General features: G+C 40.6%; 1 protein-coding gene across 1 annotated transcript in view; it reads left to right on the top strand.

Annotated features, from left to right (window-relative positions):
• Positions 1 to 15,516, top strand: part of rpap3 (RNA polymerase II associated protein 3) — a 30,536-nt gene extending 15,020 nt beyond the window's left edge. Inside the window, exons 10-17 of the mRNA XM_062994689.1 lie at positions 1,457 to 1,578; positions 2,725 to 2,795; positions 4,198 to 4,284; positions 5,482 to 5,699; positions 8,568 to 8,772; positions 8,868 to 8,965; positions 10,048 to 10,148; positions 15,258 to 15,516. Coding sequence (XP_062850759.1) covers positions 1,457 to 1,578; positions 2,725 to 2,795; positions 4,198 to 4,284; positions 5,482 to 5,699; positions 8,568 to 8,772; positions 8,868 to 8,965; positions 10,048 to 10,148; positions 15,258 to 15,343 — 988 coding nt within the window. The 3' untranslated portion in view covers positions 15,344 to 15,516. The remainder of the gene's footprint in view (positions 1 to 1,456; positions 1,579 to 2,724; positions 2,796 to 4,197; positions 4,285 to 5,481; positions 5,700 to 8,567; positions 8,773 to 8,867; positions 8,966 to 10,047; positions 10,149 to 15,257) is intronic.
• The last annotated feature ends 1,038 nt before the right edge of the window (positions 15,517 to 16,554 follow it).

The raw sequence follows: 16,554 nt of genomic DNA, 5'->3' as shown, positions 1-16,554 counted from the left end.
AACAAGTTATTTAACCCTAACTGATGCAGTGAGTAGCTTCTCATTTGTTAAACAACCATGTCGAAAGACACATCCTGTGGTCGTGGAAAAGATGTTAATTTGTTTCAGAAGGGTCAAATTATTGGCATGCATCAAGCAGAGAAAACATCTAAGGAGATTGCTGAAACTACTAAAATCGGGTTAAGAACTGTCCAACGCATTATTAAAACGTGGAAGGACAGTGGGGAAACATCATCTTCGAGGAAGGAATGTGGTCAGAAAAAAATCTTGAGTGATCGGCGATCACTTAAATGTTTGGTGAAATCAAATGGTAGAAAAACTACAGTAGAACTCAGGGAGATGTTTAATAGTGAAAGTAAGAGCATTTCCACACGCACAATGCGAAGGGAACTCAAGGGATTGGGACTAAACAGCTTTGTAGCCTTAAGCTGTGTAGCCTCACCACTTGTCAGTGAGGCTAACCGGCAAAAACGGCTTCAATTTGCTAGTAAAGATTGGACTCTGGAGCAATGGAAGAAGGTCATGTGGTCTGATGAGTCCAGATTTACCCTGTTCCAGAGTTATGGGCGCATCAGGGTAAGAAGAGAGGCGGCTGAAGTGATGCACCCATCATGCCTAGTGCCTACCGTACAAGCCTGTGGGGGCAGTGCTATGATCTGGGGTTGCTGCAGTTGGTCAGGTCTAGGTTCAGCAACGTTATGTGCCCAAAGAATGAGGTCAGCTGACTACCTGAATATACTGAACGACCAGGTTATTCCATCAATGGATTTTTTCTTCCCTGATGGCACGGGCATATTCCAAGATGACAATGCCAGGATTCATCTGGCTCAGATTGTGAAAGAGTGGTTCAGGGAGCATGAGACATCATTTTCACACATGGATTGGCCACCACAGAGTCCAGACCTGAACACCATTGAGAATCTTTGGGATGTGCTGGAGAAGACTTTGCGCAGTGGTCCAAATCTCCCATCATCAATACAAGATCTTGGGGAAAAATTAATGCAACTCTGGACAGAAATAAATGTTGTGACATTGCAGAAGCTTGTGGAAACGATGCCACAGCAAATGCGTGCCATAATCAAAGCTAAAGGCGGTCCAACCAAATATTAGAGTGTGTGACCTTTTTTTTGGCCAGGCAGTGTATATGTATATAGTATATATTTACTGTATATATGGGAATTATGGCATGACATAATTCAAACTAAGAGGGACTTTTAAGAGGGTGTCAAATCATGGCTAAAGGTTTTTTAGGGGCTGGTGCATGGCACTCTATAACATTTGGCCAAAACTGGATCATTTGTATCCAAACCATAATCAGGCAGACCAAAAGTGACAACACCCTTAAAAGACTAATAGATAAAACTTTTGCACCGATACAGAATGGGACTACATGTAGGTATAAGTAACCCAAACTAGCCATAGTTTAAAACATATGATTCTTATAAATGTTGCACAGGTATGTTGAGGCAGAGGATGACTGCTCTAAGGCTATAGCTCTGGACAGCACCTACTTGAAAGCTTTTGCCCGACGTGCCACAGCCAGAACAGCTTTAGGAAAGCTTTCTGAAGCCAGGGAAGGTCTGGGAAAATTTTGTTTGTATAATACACACTACATACCACTTTTGTTTCTTATTTAATGTTCATGTATCCACACATGCAGATTTCAGTTTAGATTCCAAACAAAGTCTGTAACTGCAAACAGTTCAATATATGCCCTAACTAAACCTGTTAATCAAAGAATAGAGACATGTCTGTATCTTAAAGCTCTTTCTGATCACACAAGTATAGTTGTTAGAAGATAATATGCATGACATGATGCAAATTATCCAAATATCATTTCTGAAAATAAGTAGTAACAAAAACTTTAAAAATATTTAATAGTTAACAAAATCTTACACACAGGTTCACATGTGCAGAGTTTAACATGCAGTCAGACTCCATATAGACACAAAACTGCTTTCATTTGTGACTTTCATATGAAATAGTCCTGTCATTCATGACTACAACAATATAAATACATTAAAAGAGGTTTTCTGTGATCAGAAAGTGTCTACTAGTAAATGACTAGAGGAAGAATGAAATAAAAGATATGTCTCCCACTGTACACCTACACTAAACACTAACAGGGGTTGCTAGCTTAGGCTTGTGCTCTGTGATCTCTGATCCCTCAGACAGTACCGCATCAATAACCGTCATTCATCAATAGCTGATACAACCACATGAGCAAAAGATTACTTTGGCAAACATTTGTCAAGCACTACAATACATGGTTACATGCACAAATGCCACTTAACATTTTAACTGTGCAAAAAAAGAAGCCTTAGGTTTACAATGTCCTGAAGCGGCGTCAAGTGCTCTGGGCTCGATGGCATTTGGGATGGAGCATCTTACAGTGGAATCATGTATTATGGTCAGACAAATCAGTATTTCAGGTCTTTTTTGAAAGAAAACGTGTGCCAGAGACAAAAATGACCATCCAAACACAAGGGTAGACCATTAACCGAACAGCTGTCTGGTCAGTGGGTGTACTGTGGGGGCTCATTTGGATTGAGTACATGGAGTGACATTTTGTGCAGAGTGTCAGATGGGCTGCAGTCAGTACTTGTATAACCACAAAGTCCATCTGTATGGCAGTGTGTTTAAAATAATTAAGGAATGTACATACAGTGTAGTAAGTGAGTGCTTGGTGAGTGTATAGTAATTCTTTTTTATTTTTGTTTTCAGATTTTGAGCAGGTTTTGAAGCTTGAACCTGGAAACAAGCAAGCAATTAACGAACTCAAAAAACTTAACATGGTAATGTTTGAAATTTCTTCTCCTTTGATACAGACCATGAAACAGTTCCACCAGTGCACTGGAATTTTAGTACTTGTTTTTTTTCTTTGCCATGTTAGCTCTTTCTCTAAAAATGTCATGAAAAATGCATGTATTTGTTCTTGATTAGCTTAATAACACACCACAATATGAAATATATAACTTCTTTTTTTGCAGTTCCCCTTTGCCAACATAAGAACAAAGAGTTTTTTTTTCTGCAGTGCTTAATAGTAATAGAAGATACAGAGCAAGAACTCTGAGAGCACTCCTTAATTCTGAATCTCTTCAAATCCTACAGGCTACTAGTTCCAGGCTTCTCTTTAGCTCATTCTACAGTTTTTTGTGGGGTTTAGGTCAGGCATCTGGAATAGCTATAGTGAAAGATTAATCATCATTTTGTAACTATAAATGTATTGTTTAGATCTTTGTCTTGCCCCAATACAATCATTATCTTAGTTGTCTTAGTGTCTTGGCAGCCAGATATGTATTAAATTAAATAGTTGTTTGGGACCTTTGAGTGAGAACTAAGTGTAAAAACTATTTGTTGCCAGTTTGTGACTAGTGTAAAGGTAAATTTCTGGCACCTGTGTTTGTGTTCACCTTTTTTCAGTGCACATTTCATATTGTTTGTTGGTGTAATGGTGTTGTATGTTGAGGCAAAATATACTTGCATCACTCTTCCAGGCAGGTTAATTACAGTTCTGTTTGTTTTAAAGTAATAATTATTGCCCTGGAAGTGGAAGGAGGATGGTAGAAAGAAAGGCCACTCGTCAATAGTTTCAAAGAAAAATCTGCTTGACCTGGGGTAGTAATTTTCCTCATCTTTGCTGTGGGTGTTTTTAGAAGAAGCATGGTTACAACTATAGCTTTTACAATCCTCATGTCTAGAAACATTTGGACATTTTGTAAAATGTAATGTTATTTAACTGACAAAAGTAAAAAGGATTTTTTTGCCTATCTAACTTGATGGGATTTTGTAAATATAAAATTTTAAATCTGATAGCTGCAACCTGAGAAAAAAAACCTGAGACAGGGCAATTTGGGGTAAAAAGTTTATTGTATTTTCTAGTTACACCATTTTGAAACACTCCACAATAAGCAGGTGAATTGGTAACAGGTGAGGGTATCATAGCTGCACACACTACAGCTCTGTAGTTTTGTAGACACAGTGTGTGCTTAAATGGCCTGGCTGCAGTCAAGATCTGTGTCCTATTGATAATGTATGGTGCAACATAAACTGAAGAATCAGACAACAAGCTGTCCCAACTTGTCTGGGATTGGGTTTCTTGGAGAAATGTGTTAGGTACTGATATAAATATGGTGTAGCGACCATAGTTGATAAATACATTATTTGTAAGGCCTGGTATGTTTGTGTATTAATCAGGAAATTCCCACTGGATTACAACAAGCAGACGGCACACAGCGAAGGACAGTTCAGCCAGTCAACAAACCAGAACATCTAAGATCTACTGTAAGTAGTTTCCAATAATTTCATATATATTTCTTTTCAGTTTAGCAACTTTTAAATAAATAAAATTTTAAAAACAACACATTATTTCAGTTAATGGAGACATACATTTTTTTAACCTTAATTTCACTTTATTGTACACTCATAGAGCTCTGTGCTAATTATGCATATTATATAACCTATTTTAACATTTTTGATTACCCCAAGTTTTTCTTGATTCAGCAAATTTGTAAATTTAGTTGTGTGCATTGTTTTAAATACTATAGTAGTACACTTTTGTAGATTATGCAAAACAGTTCTTTTTAACTTTCTGTGGATAATTTATAACCTTTTTAGGTTCTTGGATTGGGGTCATACAAACAAATACAAATACAAATTCGCAAGGCAAGCAGTACCAACCATGCCAGTGGTGCATTGCATGTACAGCATTAAGCAGACAAGGGCGGCACGGTGGCTAAGTGGGTAGCACTGTCGCCTCACAGCAAGAAGGTCCTGGGTTCAATCCCCAAGTGGGGCGGTCTGGGTCCTTTCTGTGTGGAGTTTGCATGTTCTCCCTGTGGCCATGTGGGTTTCCTCCGGGTGCTCCGGTTTCCTCCCACAGTCCAAAGACATGCAAGTGAGATGAATTGGAGATACTAAATTGTCCATGACTGTGCTCGATGTAACCTTGTGAACTGATTAATCTTGTGTAATGAGTAACTACCGTTCCTGTCATGAATGTAACCAAAGAGTGTAAAACATGACGTTAAAATTCCAATAAACAAACAAACAAACATTAAGCAGACAAACTTATCCAGATTGTCTTACAGAAGGTCTTTTTTAGTCATCAGTGCAAGAAACCCAGTAGTCTGGTGGATGAACAACATAGTTTTCCATTGCTTTACCTGAAGTTGACACCAGACCAATACAATTCAGCATGAGTGGTCTAAAAACATCTGGCTTGGTTCGAGACAGAAGGAAATGTTTGTCTTTTTTAGTAAAGCAGTGAAACAGCATGTTCTTTACAAGTTTCTGCAAACTTTCCATTAAATGTTGAAATCTCTGCATCCAGGAGCTCTAATTACAGAAAATGCCTTCTAATGTGTAATAATAAGAACAAATACCAAACAAAAGCACATATTTTGCAAATTTTCAGCAATACCACATTGTACCATAATCTGAATGTCTAAACCTAAACATGTCTTTGCTCTGGTACTTTAGAAGCCGATGAAAAGAATAGAAATAGAAGAAGTTGGTGGAACGATTCCATGTTTGACAGAAACTCAAAAGGCCCCAATCAATGCCAAGTCTAGTACAATGGCTCTGTCATCAGAGAAGGAAACAAAGGTTGAGGAGAGCTCTTCACTCTCAGATGTCCCTTCTGCCAAGATCCAGAAGATAGAAGAGCTGTCAGATTCTCCTTTCCAACCTCCAGTCAAGTAAGAGTCGGCTTTGTTTCATATTTTTTGAAGTGTCTGTAGGTTTGAGATTTTGGAAATAATTATAAAGATACAGTAATTATTGTAATTATTTGTTTTACATTTTTTGACCCAGGTGATTGGATTCTTGTCGCATTACAACAATCAATCACTGGGGTATAAGAATATCATTTCATTCAAGATGCATATTAAGCAGACAATCTATCTTTTCCAAATGCCACACATGCAGCTTTTAAGAGAGCATCAGTGTAATTGAATGAAGGCATCATTCCTGTTCTCATGACTTTGGTTCTCCTCATATTAAGCTGAAAGTCCCAGCTAAAAGTCCCATGTTTTTTAGTCTGTTCATCAACTTGTCCTATCAGGGCTTTCACGTATTCCTGATTTTCTGCTATGTGTGTTAAGTCATTTGCATCAAGTTTATTGATGTTTCGTCCACTATCTTGAATACTCCATCATATTCCTCCAGTGCTGTGTGAAATTGTCTGATAGTCTGTGATGGCTTACCACAAGGTTTTGCAGTGTGTTTGTAGGAATTTGTGCCCGTTCAATAAAAAAAAACATTTGTGAGGTCAGACAGTAACGTAGGTTTGCAGTTGACGGTCAAATTAAATATGTTTCCATTCTCCAAGACCCAACATAGGCTATAGGCAGTTTAAAGTAGATCTATATGACATTACAAGAAATCTCCCAAATGCCAAATTTTCCCGTCCTGTCACACTTTATTCTCTTCTCCAGTAAATGCAACGGGACCCTTCTCTAGGTTCCCTGGTTGAGAACCACTGACTTCATAGACCTAGCTTTGTGCACAGTGCACAGTGCACATACATGTTGGGACAAAAATTGTCTTACCGAAAATGTTGGAACAAAGTTAAAAGCATATTTATTTCATCCAATTAATTATACACATTTTGGCTATGGGTGTGGCTGAAACATCTGAACTTAATAATGGATTTTCAACTAGCGGGCATACAGTGCCTTGCAAAAGTTTTCAGCCCCCTTGAACTTTTCAACCTTTTGCCACATTTCAGGCTTCAAACATAACGATATGAAATTGTAATTTTTTGTGAAGAATCAACAACAAGTGGGACACAATCGTGAAGTAGAACGAAATTTATTGGATATTTTAAACTTTTTTTAGAAATAAAAAACTAAAAAGTGGGGCGTGCAATATTATTCAGCCCCTTTACTTTCAGTGCAGCAAACTCACTCCAGAAGTTCAGTGAGGATCTCTGAATGATCCAATGTTGACCTAAATGACTGATGGTGATAAATAGAATCCACCTGTGTGTAATCAAGTCTCCGTATAAATGCACCTGCTCTGTGACAGTCTCAGAGTTCTGTTTAAAGCTCAGAGAGCATCATGAAGACCAAGGAACACACCAGGCAGGTCCGAGATACTGTTGTGGAGAAGTTTAAAGCCGGATTTGGATACAAAAAGATTTCCCAAGCTTTAAACATCTCAAGGAGCACTGTGCAAGCGATCATATTGAAATGGAAGGAGTATCAGACCACTGCAAATCTACCAAGACCCGGCCGTCCCTCTAAACTTTCAGCTCAAACAAGGAGAAGACTGATCAGAGATGCAGCCAAGAGGCCCATGATCACTCTGAATGAACTGCAGAGATCTACAGCTGAGGTGGGAGACTCTGTCCATAGGACAACAATCAGTCGTACACTGCACAAATCTGGCCTTTATGGAAGAGTGGCAAGAAGAAAGCCATTTCTCAAAGATATCTATAAAAAGTCACCTGGGAGACACACCGAACATGTGGAAGAAGGTGCTCTGGTCAGATGAAACCAAAATCGAACTTTTTGGCCACAATGCAAAACGTTATGTTTGGCGTAAAAGCAACACAGCTCATCACCCTGAACACACCATCCCCACTGTCAAACATGGTGGTGGCAGCATCATGGTTTGGGCCTGCTTTTCTTCAGCAGGGACAGGGAAGATGGTTAAAATTGATGGGAAGATGGATGGAGCCAAATACAGGACCATTCTGGAAGAAAACCTGTTGCAGTCTGCAAAAGACCTGAGACTGGGACGGAGATTTATCTTCCAACAAGACAATGATCCAAAACATAAAGCAAAATCTACAATGGAATGGTTCACAAATAAACGTATCCAGGTGTTAGAATGGCCAAGTCAAAGTCCAGACCTGAATCCCATCGAGAATCTGTGGAAAGAGCTGAAAACTGCTGTTCACAAACGCTCTCCATCCAACCTCACTGAGCTCGAGCTGTTTTGCAAGGAAGAATGGGCAAAAATTTCTGTCTCTCGATGTGCAAAACTGATAGAGACATACCCCAAGCGACTTGCAGCTGTAATCGCAGCAAAAGGTGGCGCTACAAAGTATTAACGCAAGGGGGCTGAATAATATTGCACGCCCCACTTTTCAGTTTTTTATTTCTAAAAAAAGTTTTAAATATCCAATAAATTTCGTTCCACTTCACGATTGTGTCCCACTTGTTGATTCTTCACAAAAAATTACAATTTCATATCGTTATGTTTGAAGCCTGAAATGTGGCAAAAGGTTGAAAAGTTCAAGGGGGCTGAATACTTTTGCAAGGCACTGTAATTGGCAGTGCCTGCAGGGAGGTATGATATGAGGGCGGGGTCTTCAAGCGCATTATATGGATCCTGATTGGCGGATGGATGCGCCTGTACAGAGTGCATAGGAGGAAACAAGTTCCGTTAGGGGCTGCACTTGGGTCGGGTGAGGCGCAGGCAGCAATATACCCTCCTCAACTGCAAAAAATTGGGGATCCCCAGCAGCGGAAGACAAATTGACTACACTAAATTGGGAGAAAACCACATAAAAAATTGTTAATTTAATTTTTATAAATTTTATCTATTGGTGCTTTCAGAGGTCCTGTCAGAGATTCTTCTGAAAAACAGAATGTGTTACACAAAGAGGAAAAAGTTGCAGAGAACATGGAGCATCTTTCATCTTCTGGTTCTGTTGAAGTGCAACCAGACATTATACCTCCAGTCCCCACCAACAGCTTTCAGCTAGAGGCAGATCTGAGAAAGATCGGCCATCAGCCTGAACTCGGCTACAAGTATTTAAAGGTCAGTTCTGCATTCTATTGCTTATACCTGGCAACTCATATGAATGAAATTCTGTCATACAGGCTTAAATTTGACTGTTTTTCTTATTGTTGCAGCAAATTCAGCCTGAAGCCTACCAAACTATTTTCCAAAACTCTCTGGAACCTGACATTCTTAACAAGATATTAAAAACACTTCAATGCTTTTACATCAAGTAAGTCGTCTGTAAACTGTACACATTTCTGTTTATTCTTTTTTTTTTAGTGTTGGTTTGTTTGGATTGGATGTTACATGAAGCTGGCCATTGGAGGGAGAGGGGGGCGCAAATCAATGCAACCTTAGTGTTGCTCCCAAGCCCAGATAAATAGGAGGGTTGCATCTAGTGTAAAAACTTTGCCAAATCACATATACAGACGAAGAATCTGCTGTGGCGACTCTTATGCGTAGTTCACACTACACGTTTTTTGTCCTGATTTTCGCTCGCCGACAGATTCGCCGGCTCGGGAGCAACTCGGCGTTCGCTCGGCGATCAAAACTCAGCTCTCAATCGTTATGTGTAAACTGTTCAACGACTCGATCCGAGCGGCTCGCCGAGCGCTCACCGAGCGCTCGGCAACTGAAGATAATTATCTAGCATGCTAGATATTTGGATATGAGTCGGCCGACTGGCAATGAGTGCGGCGTCGAACAGCCAACGAGAACGCAAGATACAAGGTGAGGGGAAACGCAGGGTAGGCGTTGTAAAAAGGTGGGACAGGGGCATAATATAGTTTACATCAGAATACATCGGCACACATACACAAGTTTTACAGTATTTCTGACCTTATCGTTCCCTACAAAACATAACACCAACGCTGCATTGCAAAAATATTTCATTAAACTCCAACTCGCTATAGAACAAACAATCCCTGCTGGTCACGTAGGCCAATCCACTCAGATTCATTTATTTTTCCTACTTGCTTTTACGCTGCACATCAGCGCACAAACTTTGATCGCTCACTACTTGTTGACGTGCATTTTTGGACATGGTATCATCAAACCCCTCATCACTTCTCGTGTGTGTTTTCGTGACAGAACGTAGTTTGGGAGACCAGAGAAGCTCGCCTGCGATTCCAGTTGGTGATAGATCGTGTAGTATGAAACCCCCTATCACCGTCGTGTAGTGTAAACTTGTAAAGTCGTGTAGTGTGAACTTTGCATTACCAGGAGCATCCATAAGGAATCATTCATTTTTAATGCTTATTAAACATACTTAATATCTGCCCATTATTAATTTGCTGATCTGTTTGTCTTCAGAAACGAGGAACCATCAGTCATTTTGGCCATCCTGAAAAGCTTGTCAAGTGTGAGAAGATTTGACATGGCGGTGATGTTTATGTCATCTGCTGAGAAACAAGGTAGGTCCTCTTATACAGTGACGTAAAAGTGATTCTCTCTGGTCCAGGATATTTGTCAGTCCAAATGATTTATTTTATTTTATTTTTTTTTTACTTTTATTTTTTTTATAATTTAGCGCGTCCAATTTTCATCCCATCAGTCAATCTCTCATTATACCGGTTCCTGCTCCTAATTGGGGGCTGACGAGGCCGTTCCACGCCTCCTCCGATACGTGCACAGCCAATCGACCATCTTATCACCCACACTTGACGAGTGGAGCGCGTCAGAGTACTGTGCACGGAGGATCACACACTCCGCCGCACCCCCTCCCGTCTCCATGCAGGCGCCACCGACCAGCCAGCAGAGGGCGCCACCGCCCCATTCCTGAGAGAGTATACCCTCCGGTCTAAAGTCCCGCCCCCCCCACCTGAACAACAGGCCAATTTGTTGTTCATATAGCCGCCCAGCCTTTCGACGGGTGAAGGTTGCAGCGCATGTTTTTACCGCTGCGCCACCTGAGCGGCTAGTCCAAATGATTTTTGATAGTAAAACCAAACTCGATCAGAAATACAACTGCATCACAATTGAGTTCATGTCAAGACTTTGAATAAGCTAGTCCAAAACACAGTTTATGTTTCTTTACCACCATTCAGGTGCAAACTTATTTTTGTATTTTGGATCGTTGTCTTGCTGCTTAAACCAATTGCGCCCCAGTTTCAGTTCATGGACGGATCACCTTACATTTTCCCCACACCATCACACTACCAGCCATGTTTGACTGTTATGAATACTCTGTAATGCCGTTATTGCTTTATAGACATGAAAGCATAATTAGTGTCTTGTTGTCTGGAGTGTTCTACAACCCCAAATCAGAAAAAGTGCTTCAAAGGTAAGGGCGCAAATCTAAGCTGAACACCCATGATCTCCGATTCCTCCGAAAACACTGCAACAAGAACCGTCATTCATCAATAGCTGAGATAACCACACGAGCAAGGGATTACTGTGGCAAACCTTTGTCAAGCACTATAATTAGGGTCAATTTCACGGACCTCATTTTTCAATAATCACAGATTACACGGATTTTAAAAGCAGTACTTCATTTCACGGCAGTCATTAAATAACACTCATAAACTGAATGATGGAATCAATGGAAGCTACAATACACAGCACAGCCTGCCTATAATAGCTCCATCTCAAAGACCAAAATACTTGTCCGTGTTGTGACACTCCATCCTCTGCGTCCACTGAGTCATTTGGGAGTTTTCCAAACTCAGTTGCCTGAGTAGTTTTTTTTTAGCTGCTTTATATTTCGACATCTTGGACATTTTGTCTAACTGATTGCTAGTGTAATCGAGCGTCTTTAGAGTTTGCTGAGTTTATAAAAAAAGAAATAAAGTATACATAGACGAACTGTCGGGAGCATAATACTTTATTGGTTCAAGCACAAACTACAGAGAAATTATGACATATGTAAAGATGCGACAATTTATGGAATCCCCAAAGGGACAAAATGCACTCAATAAGTAAACACATACATCAAACATTGTCAGTACGGTACACCACAGAAAAGTCTCTAACACTAACGTAATTGCCGTATGATTGCTATGACTGCCTCATATTGCGCATCATATTTTATAGCTATGCGAATACAAAAATTTTAAATCGCTAAACACGAACCCTACATTTTACAGCAAATTGCATATTACATGGGAGATGGCTCATTTCACGGGCAACGGCTCATTTCACTGTCCGTGACACGAATTAGATTAGGGCCTTAACTATAATACAGAGTGGAGTGGATAGATTTAGCCAAATACAGAAATATCCTTAAAGAAAACCACCCCCAGAGTGGTGGAGGAACAGTTCTCATTTTCTTACGAAAGTGCTCTGTAGCATACAGCCAAAACAACAGTGGAATGGCCAAAAGGCAAGTCTCTGAATGTCCAAGAGTGGCCCAGACAAAGCCCAGATTGAAACTCTATTGAATATCTGTGGAAAGACCAGAAATGGCAGTTCACAGATGGTCACTATGTAATCTGACAAATGCTTGAGAGATTCTGCTCTTAAGAATGTGATAAACTAGCCAAATCCAAGTGTGTTTGCTGCCAAAGGGTCTTCTATAAGAGTTTGTTTTGGGGTTTTTTTAATCTCATTTGCATGTTTTACTGCTGCTTTGTACAGGTCAGGGGCCCAGTGGGTCCGGCTTCCCCAGAATCACTGGGTGCAATGCAGTAACCAGACAGGATGGCATTCCATTGCGGGCCCTCTCAGACATAAATCGTGACTGTATGTAGACACCCAACTTGCCGATAGCCCTGCTGAGGATTTAAACCCTGGACCTCAGCTGTAGTGGGCTACCATAACTTCTCCAAAAACATGTTTTCGCCGCTCAGGTGGCGCAGTGGTAAAAACACACGCTGCACCTGAACATATGAACAATGATTGGCCTGTTGTTCAGATGGGCGGGACTAGGGCCGGAAGTGGGTCTCTCTCTGTCAGAATGGTGCAGTTACGACCTCTGCTGGCTGATTAGAGGCGCCTGCACAGAGATAAGGAAGGAGTGCTCTTAGGGTGTGTCTCTCCGCACGCAACGCTAGGTGGCGCAACACTTATCAATGTGTGGGTGGCAAGATGCATACGGCTTGCTGCTCACGTGTCGGAGGGGATATGGGTTAGCTTCGATCTCCTCGGTCAGGGCAGGGATTGGCAGAGAGGAGGCGTGATGCAAATTGGGCAAAAACATGTTTTCACTTCATTATGGGTGAATAATTGTAAATAATAAAAAAAATGGTAACTGTATTTATTCAAAATACAATCCACAACACACTGTCTGCAAGAAGTTGGTTGAACTGTAGGTTGGTGGTTGAGGTGGAGTATTTACAAATGTCTTTGAACAAGACTGATACAGTGGGGTCAAAAAGTATTTAGTCAGCCACTGATTGTGCAGGTTCTCCTACTTAGAAAGATGAGAGAGGTCTGTAATTTTCATCATAGGTACACTTCAACTATGAGAGACAAAATGAGAAAAAAAAATCCAGGAAATCACATTGTAGGGTTTTTAAAGAATTTATTTGAGACTCCAAACTCAACCATGGCCAAGACCAAAGAGCTGTCGAAGGACACCAGGAAGAAAATTGTAGACCTGCACCAGGCTGGGAAGAGTGAATCTACAATAGGCAAGCAGGTTGGTGTGAATAAATCAACTGTGGGAGCAATTGTAAGAAAATGGAAGACATACAAGACCATTGATAATCTCCCTTGGGGTCAAGATCTCATCCCGTGGGGTCAAAATGATCATGAGAACGGTGAGCAAAAATCCCAGAACTACACGGAGGGACCTGATGAATGACCTGCAGAGAGCTGGGACCAAAGTAACAAAGGCTATCATCAGTAACACACTACGCCGAGAGGGACTCAAATCCTGCAGTGCCAGGCGTGTTCCCCTGCTTAAGCCAGTACATGTCCAGGCCCGTCTGAAGTTTGCCAGAGAGCATATGGATGATCCAGAAGACGATTGGGAGAATATCATGTGGTCAGATGAAACCGAAATGGAACTTTTTGGTAAAAACTCAACTCGTCGTGTTTGGAGGAAGAAGAAGAACCCAAGAACACCATACCTACTGTGAAGCATGGAGGTGGAAACATCATGCTTTGGGGCTGTTTTTCTGCAAAGAGGACAGGACGACTGATCCGTGTTAAGGGAAGAATGAACGGGGCCATGTATCGTGAGATTTTAAGCCAAAACCTCCTTCCATCAGTGAGAGCATTGAAGATGGAACGTGGCTGGGTCTTCCAGCATGACAATAATCCCAAACACACCGCTCGGGCAACAAAGGAGTGGCTCCGTAAAAAGCATTTCAAGGTACTGGAGTGGCCTAGCCAGTCTCCAGACCTCAACCCCATAGAAAATTTGTGGAGTCCGTGTTGCCCAGCGACAGCCCCAAAACATCACTGCTCTAGAGGAGATCTGCATGGAGGAATGGGCCAAAATACCAGCTACAGTGTGTGCAAACCTGGTGAAGACTTACAGGAAACGTTTGACCTCTGTCATTGCCAACAAAGGTTATGTTACAAAGTATTGAGTTGAACTTTTGTTATTGACCAAATACTTATTTTCCACCATAATTTACAACTAAATTATTTAAAAATCCTACAATGTGATTTCCTGGATTTTTTTTTTCTCATTTTGTCTCTCATAGTTGAAGTGTACCTATGATGAAAATTACAGACCTCTCTCATCTTTCTAAGTAGGAGAACTTGCACAATCAATGGCTGACTAAATACTTTTTTACCCCACTGTAAATGCCTACACAGCCTGTCTATACTGTATATGTTTAAACAATTTGTGTATATAATTATACTGATCAGCCATAACATTAAAACCACCTCCTTGTTTCTATACTCACTGTCCATGACTGTAGTCCATCTGTTTCTCTACATGCTCTGTTAGTCCCCTTTTCACCCTGTTCTTCAGTGGTCAGGACCACCACAGAGCAGGTATTATTTAGGTAGTGGATCATCTCAGCACTGCAGTGACACTGACATGGTGGTGGTGTGTTAGTGTGTGTTGTGCTGGTATGACACAGCTGCTCTGCTGGAGTTTTTAAATACCGTGTTCACTCACCATCCACTCCTACCTAGCTGGTCCACCTAGTAGGTGTAGAAGTCAGAGACAATCTATCGCTCATCTATTGCTGCTGTTTGAGCTGGTCATCTTCTAGACCTTCAGTGGTCACAGGACGCTGCCTACGGTGCGCTGTTGGCTGGATATATTTTTGGTTGGTGGACTATTCTCAGTCCAGCAGTGACAATGAGGTGTTTAAAAACGCCATCAGCGCTGCTGTGTCTGATCCACTCATACCAGCACAACACACACTAACACACCACCACCATATCAGTGTCACTGCAGTGCTGAGAATCATCCACCACCTAAATAATACCTACTCTGTAGTAGTCCTGGGAGAGTCCTGACCATTGAAGAACAGCATGAAAGGGAGCTAACAAAGCATGCAGAGAAACAGATGGACTACAGTCAGTAAATGTAGAACTAAGGAGGTGGTTTTAATGTTATGGCTGATCAGTATATGACCCAGTGACCTCAAAATACTAAAATATTCATCTTCCTACAGTATTGCAGGAACTGTTTGAATGTATTTCACATGCTGGACTGGAGGATGATTCAGTACGTGCCCTAAAGAAGAAATATGGAGTATAACCGTTGTGTTCAGACAGGGAAGAGGAGGAGAACTGGGCTCGTCTAGCGTCAGTGGCAACTTCTACAAAACAAAGCATGGACTGAAATCCGGACACGTTAAAAAATGCAAATGTAAACATGTTTTTGTTCTGACTTCAAAGCTAAATATTCACATTAAACTTGGGTTAACTAAAGATGATAGATGGAAACCTTCTTTGAATATACTGTACTTGACTGTGATTATATCTATCTTTAATTTCTCAGTTTTTTGCTACCATAAAATGAGAATGATGTACACATGTGTGAGCACAGGGGCATCTGGAACATTGTTTTATTTAAAGTTTAGATTTTATTGCATAAACAAAGGCACATGATTTGTTTTCCATATTTTAATATATATTCTCTTACACTTTTACATTTTTGCCAATGTTAAACCCTACCAGTCGTACCAATTTTCAGTCGGTTGTTAAAATTCAGTTTAGGTTATCATTTCCTGTAGAAGATACAGCCACTGAGGTATAAAATATATTAGTAAATAACAAGTAAATAATAAAAGCTTTTTGTTAAGCAATAATATCCATTTTATAGTAGAATTATGATGTAAAAACTAGAATCCTGCATCCAATAACCAGGGCTGGCAGCACCTCCACACTCTTCGCCATGCCTGAAAAAAGGAAATAAATACAACCATAAATATTTGGAAACACTTTCAAACCTTATTATGAATAATAAATAATAATGCATTTTATTTATAGGTGCCTTTCAAAACACTTAAGGGCACCTTACATCTTACAGAGCAGTTAAACAACAATACACAGAAAATACAAGACATATACAATTAACACAGAACAATCAAGTGAATTAATGGTAGGCTAGTTTGAATAAGTGAGTCTTTAGGTGGGATTTGAAGGTGGAGAAGGAATCGACAGTTTGAATTTCAAGCGGGAGAGAGTTCCAAAGATAAGGGGCTGAGTGACTAAAAGCTCTGGCCACCATAGTGGACAGACGTATAGAGGGAAAAGCTGAAAAGCAGAAGAAAAGATCTAAGTGTACGAGAAGGTCAGTGAAATATGGTGGTGCTAGGCCATGGAGAGCCTTAAATGTAAATAACAATATCTTAAATTGTATGCAGTACTGGACAGGAAGCCAATGAAGCTGCTTAAGAACCTGAGCGATGTGTTCGATGGAAGGTGTTCTAGTGACAGTTCTGGACCAATTGTAGTAATTGGAGA

The sequence above is a fragment of the Trichomycterus rosablanca genome, chromosome 1 (genome assembly GCF_030014385.1).
Source record: "Trichomycterus rosablanca isolate fTriRos1 chromosome 1, fTriRos1.hap1, whole genome shotgun sequence".
Lineage (NCBI taxonomy): Eukaryota > Metazoa > Chordata > Actinopteri > Siluriformes > Trichomycteridae > Trichomycterus > Trichomycterus rosablanca.
The sequence above is the reverse complement of the archived record's forward strand: the minus strand, read 5'-3'. Positions and strand labels throughout refer to the sequence as shown.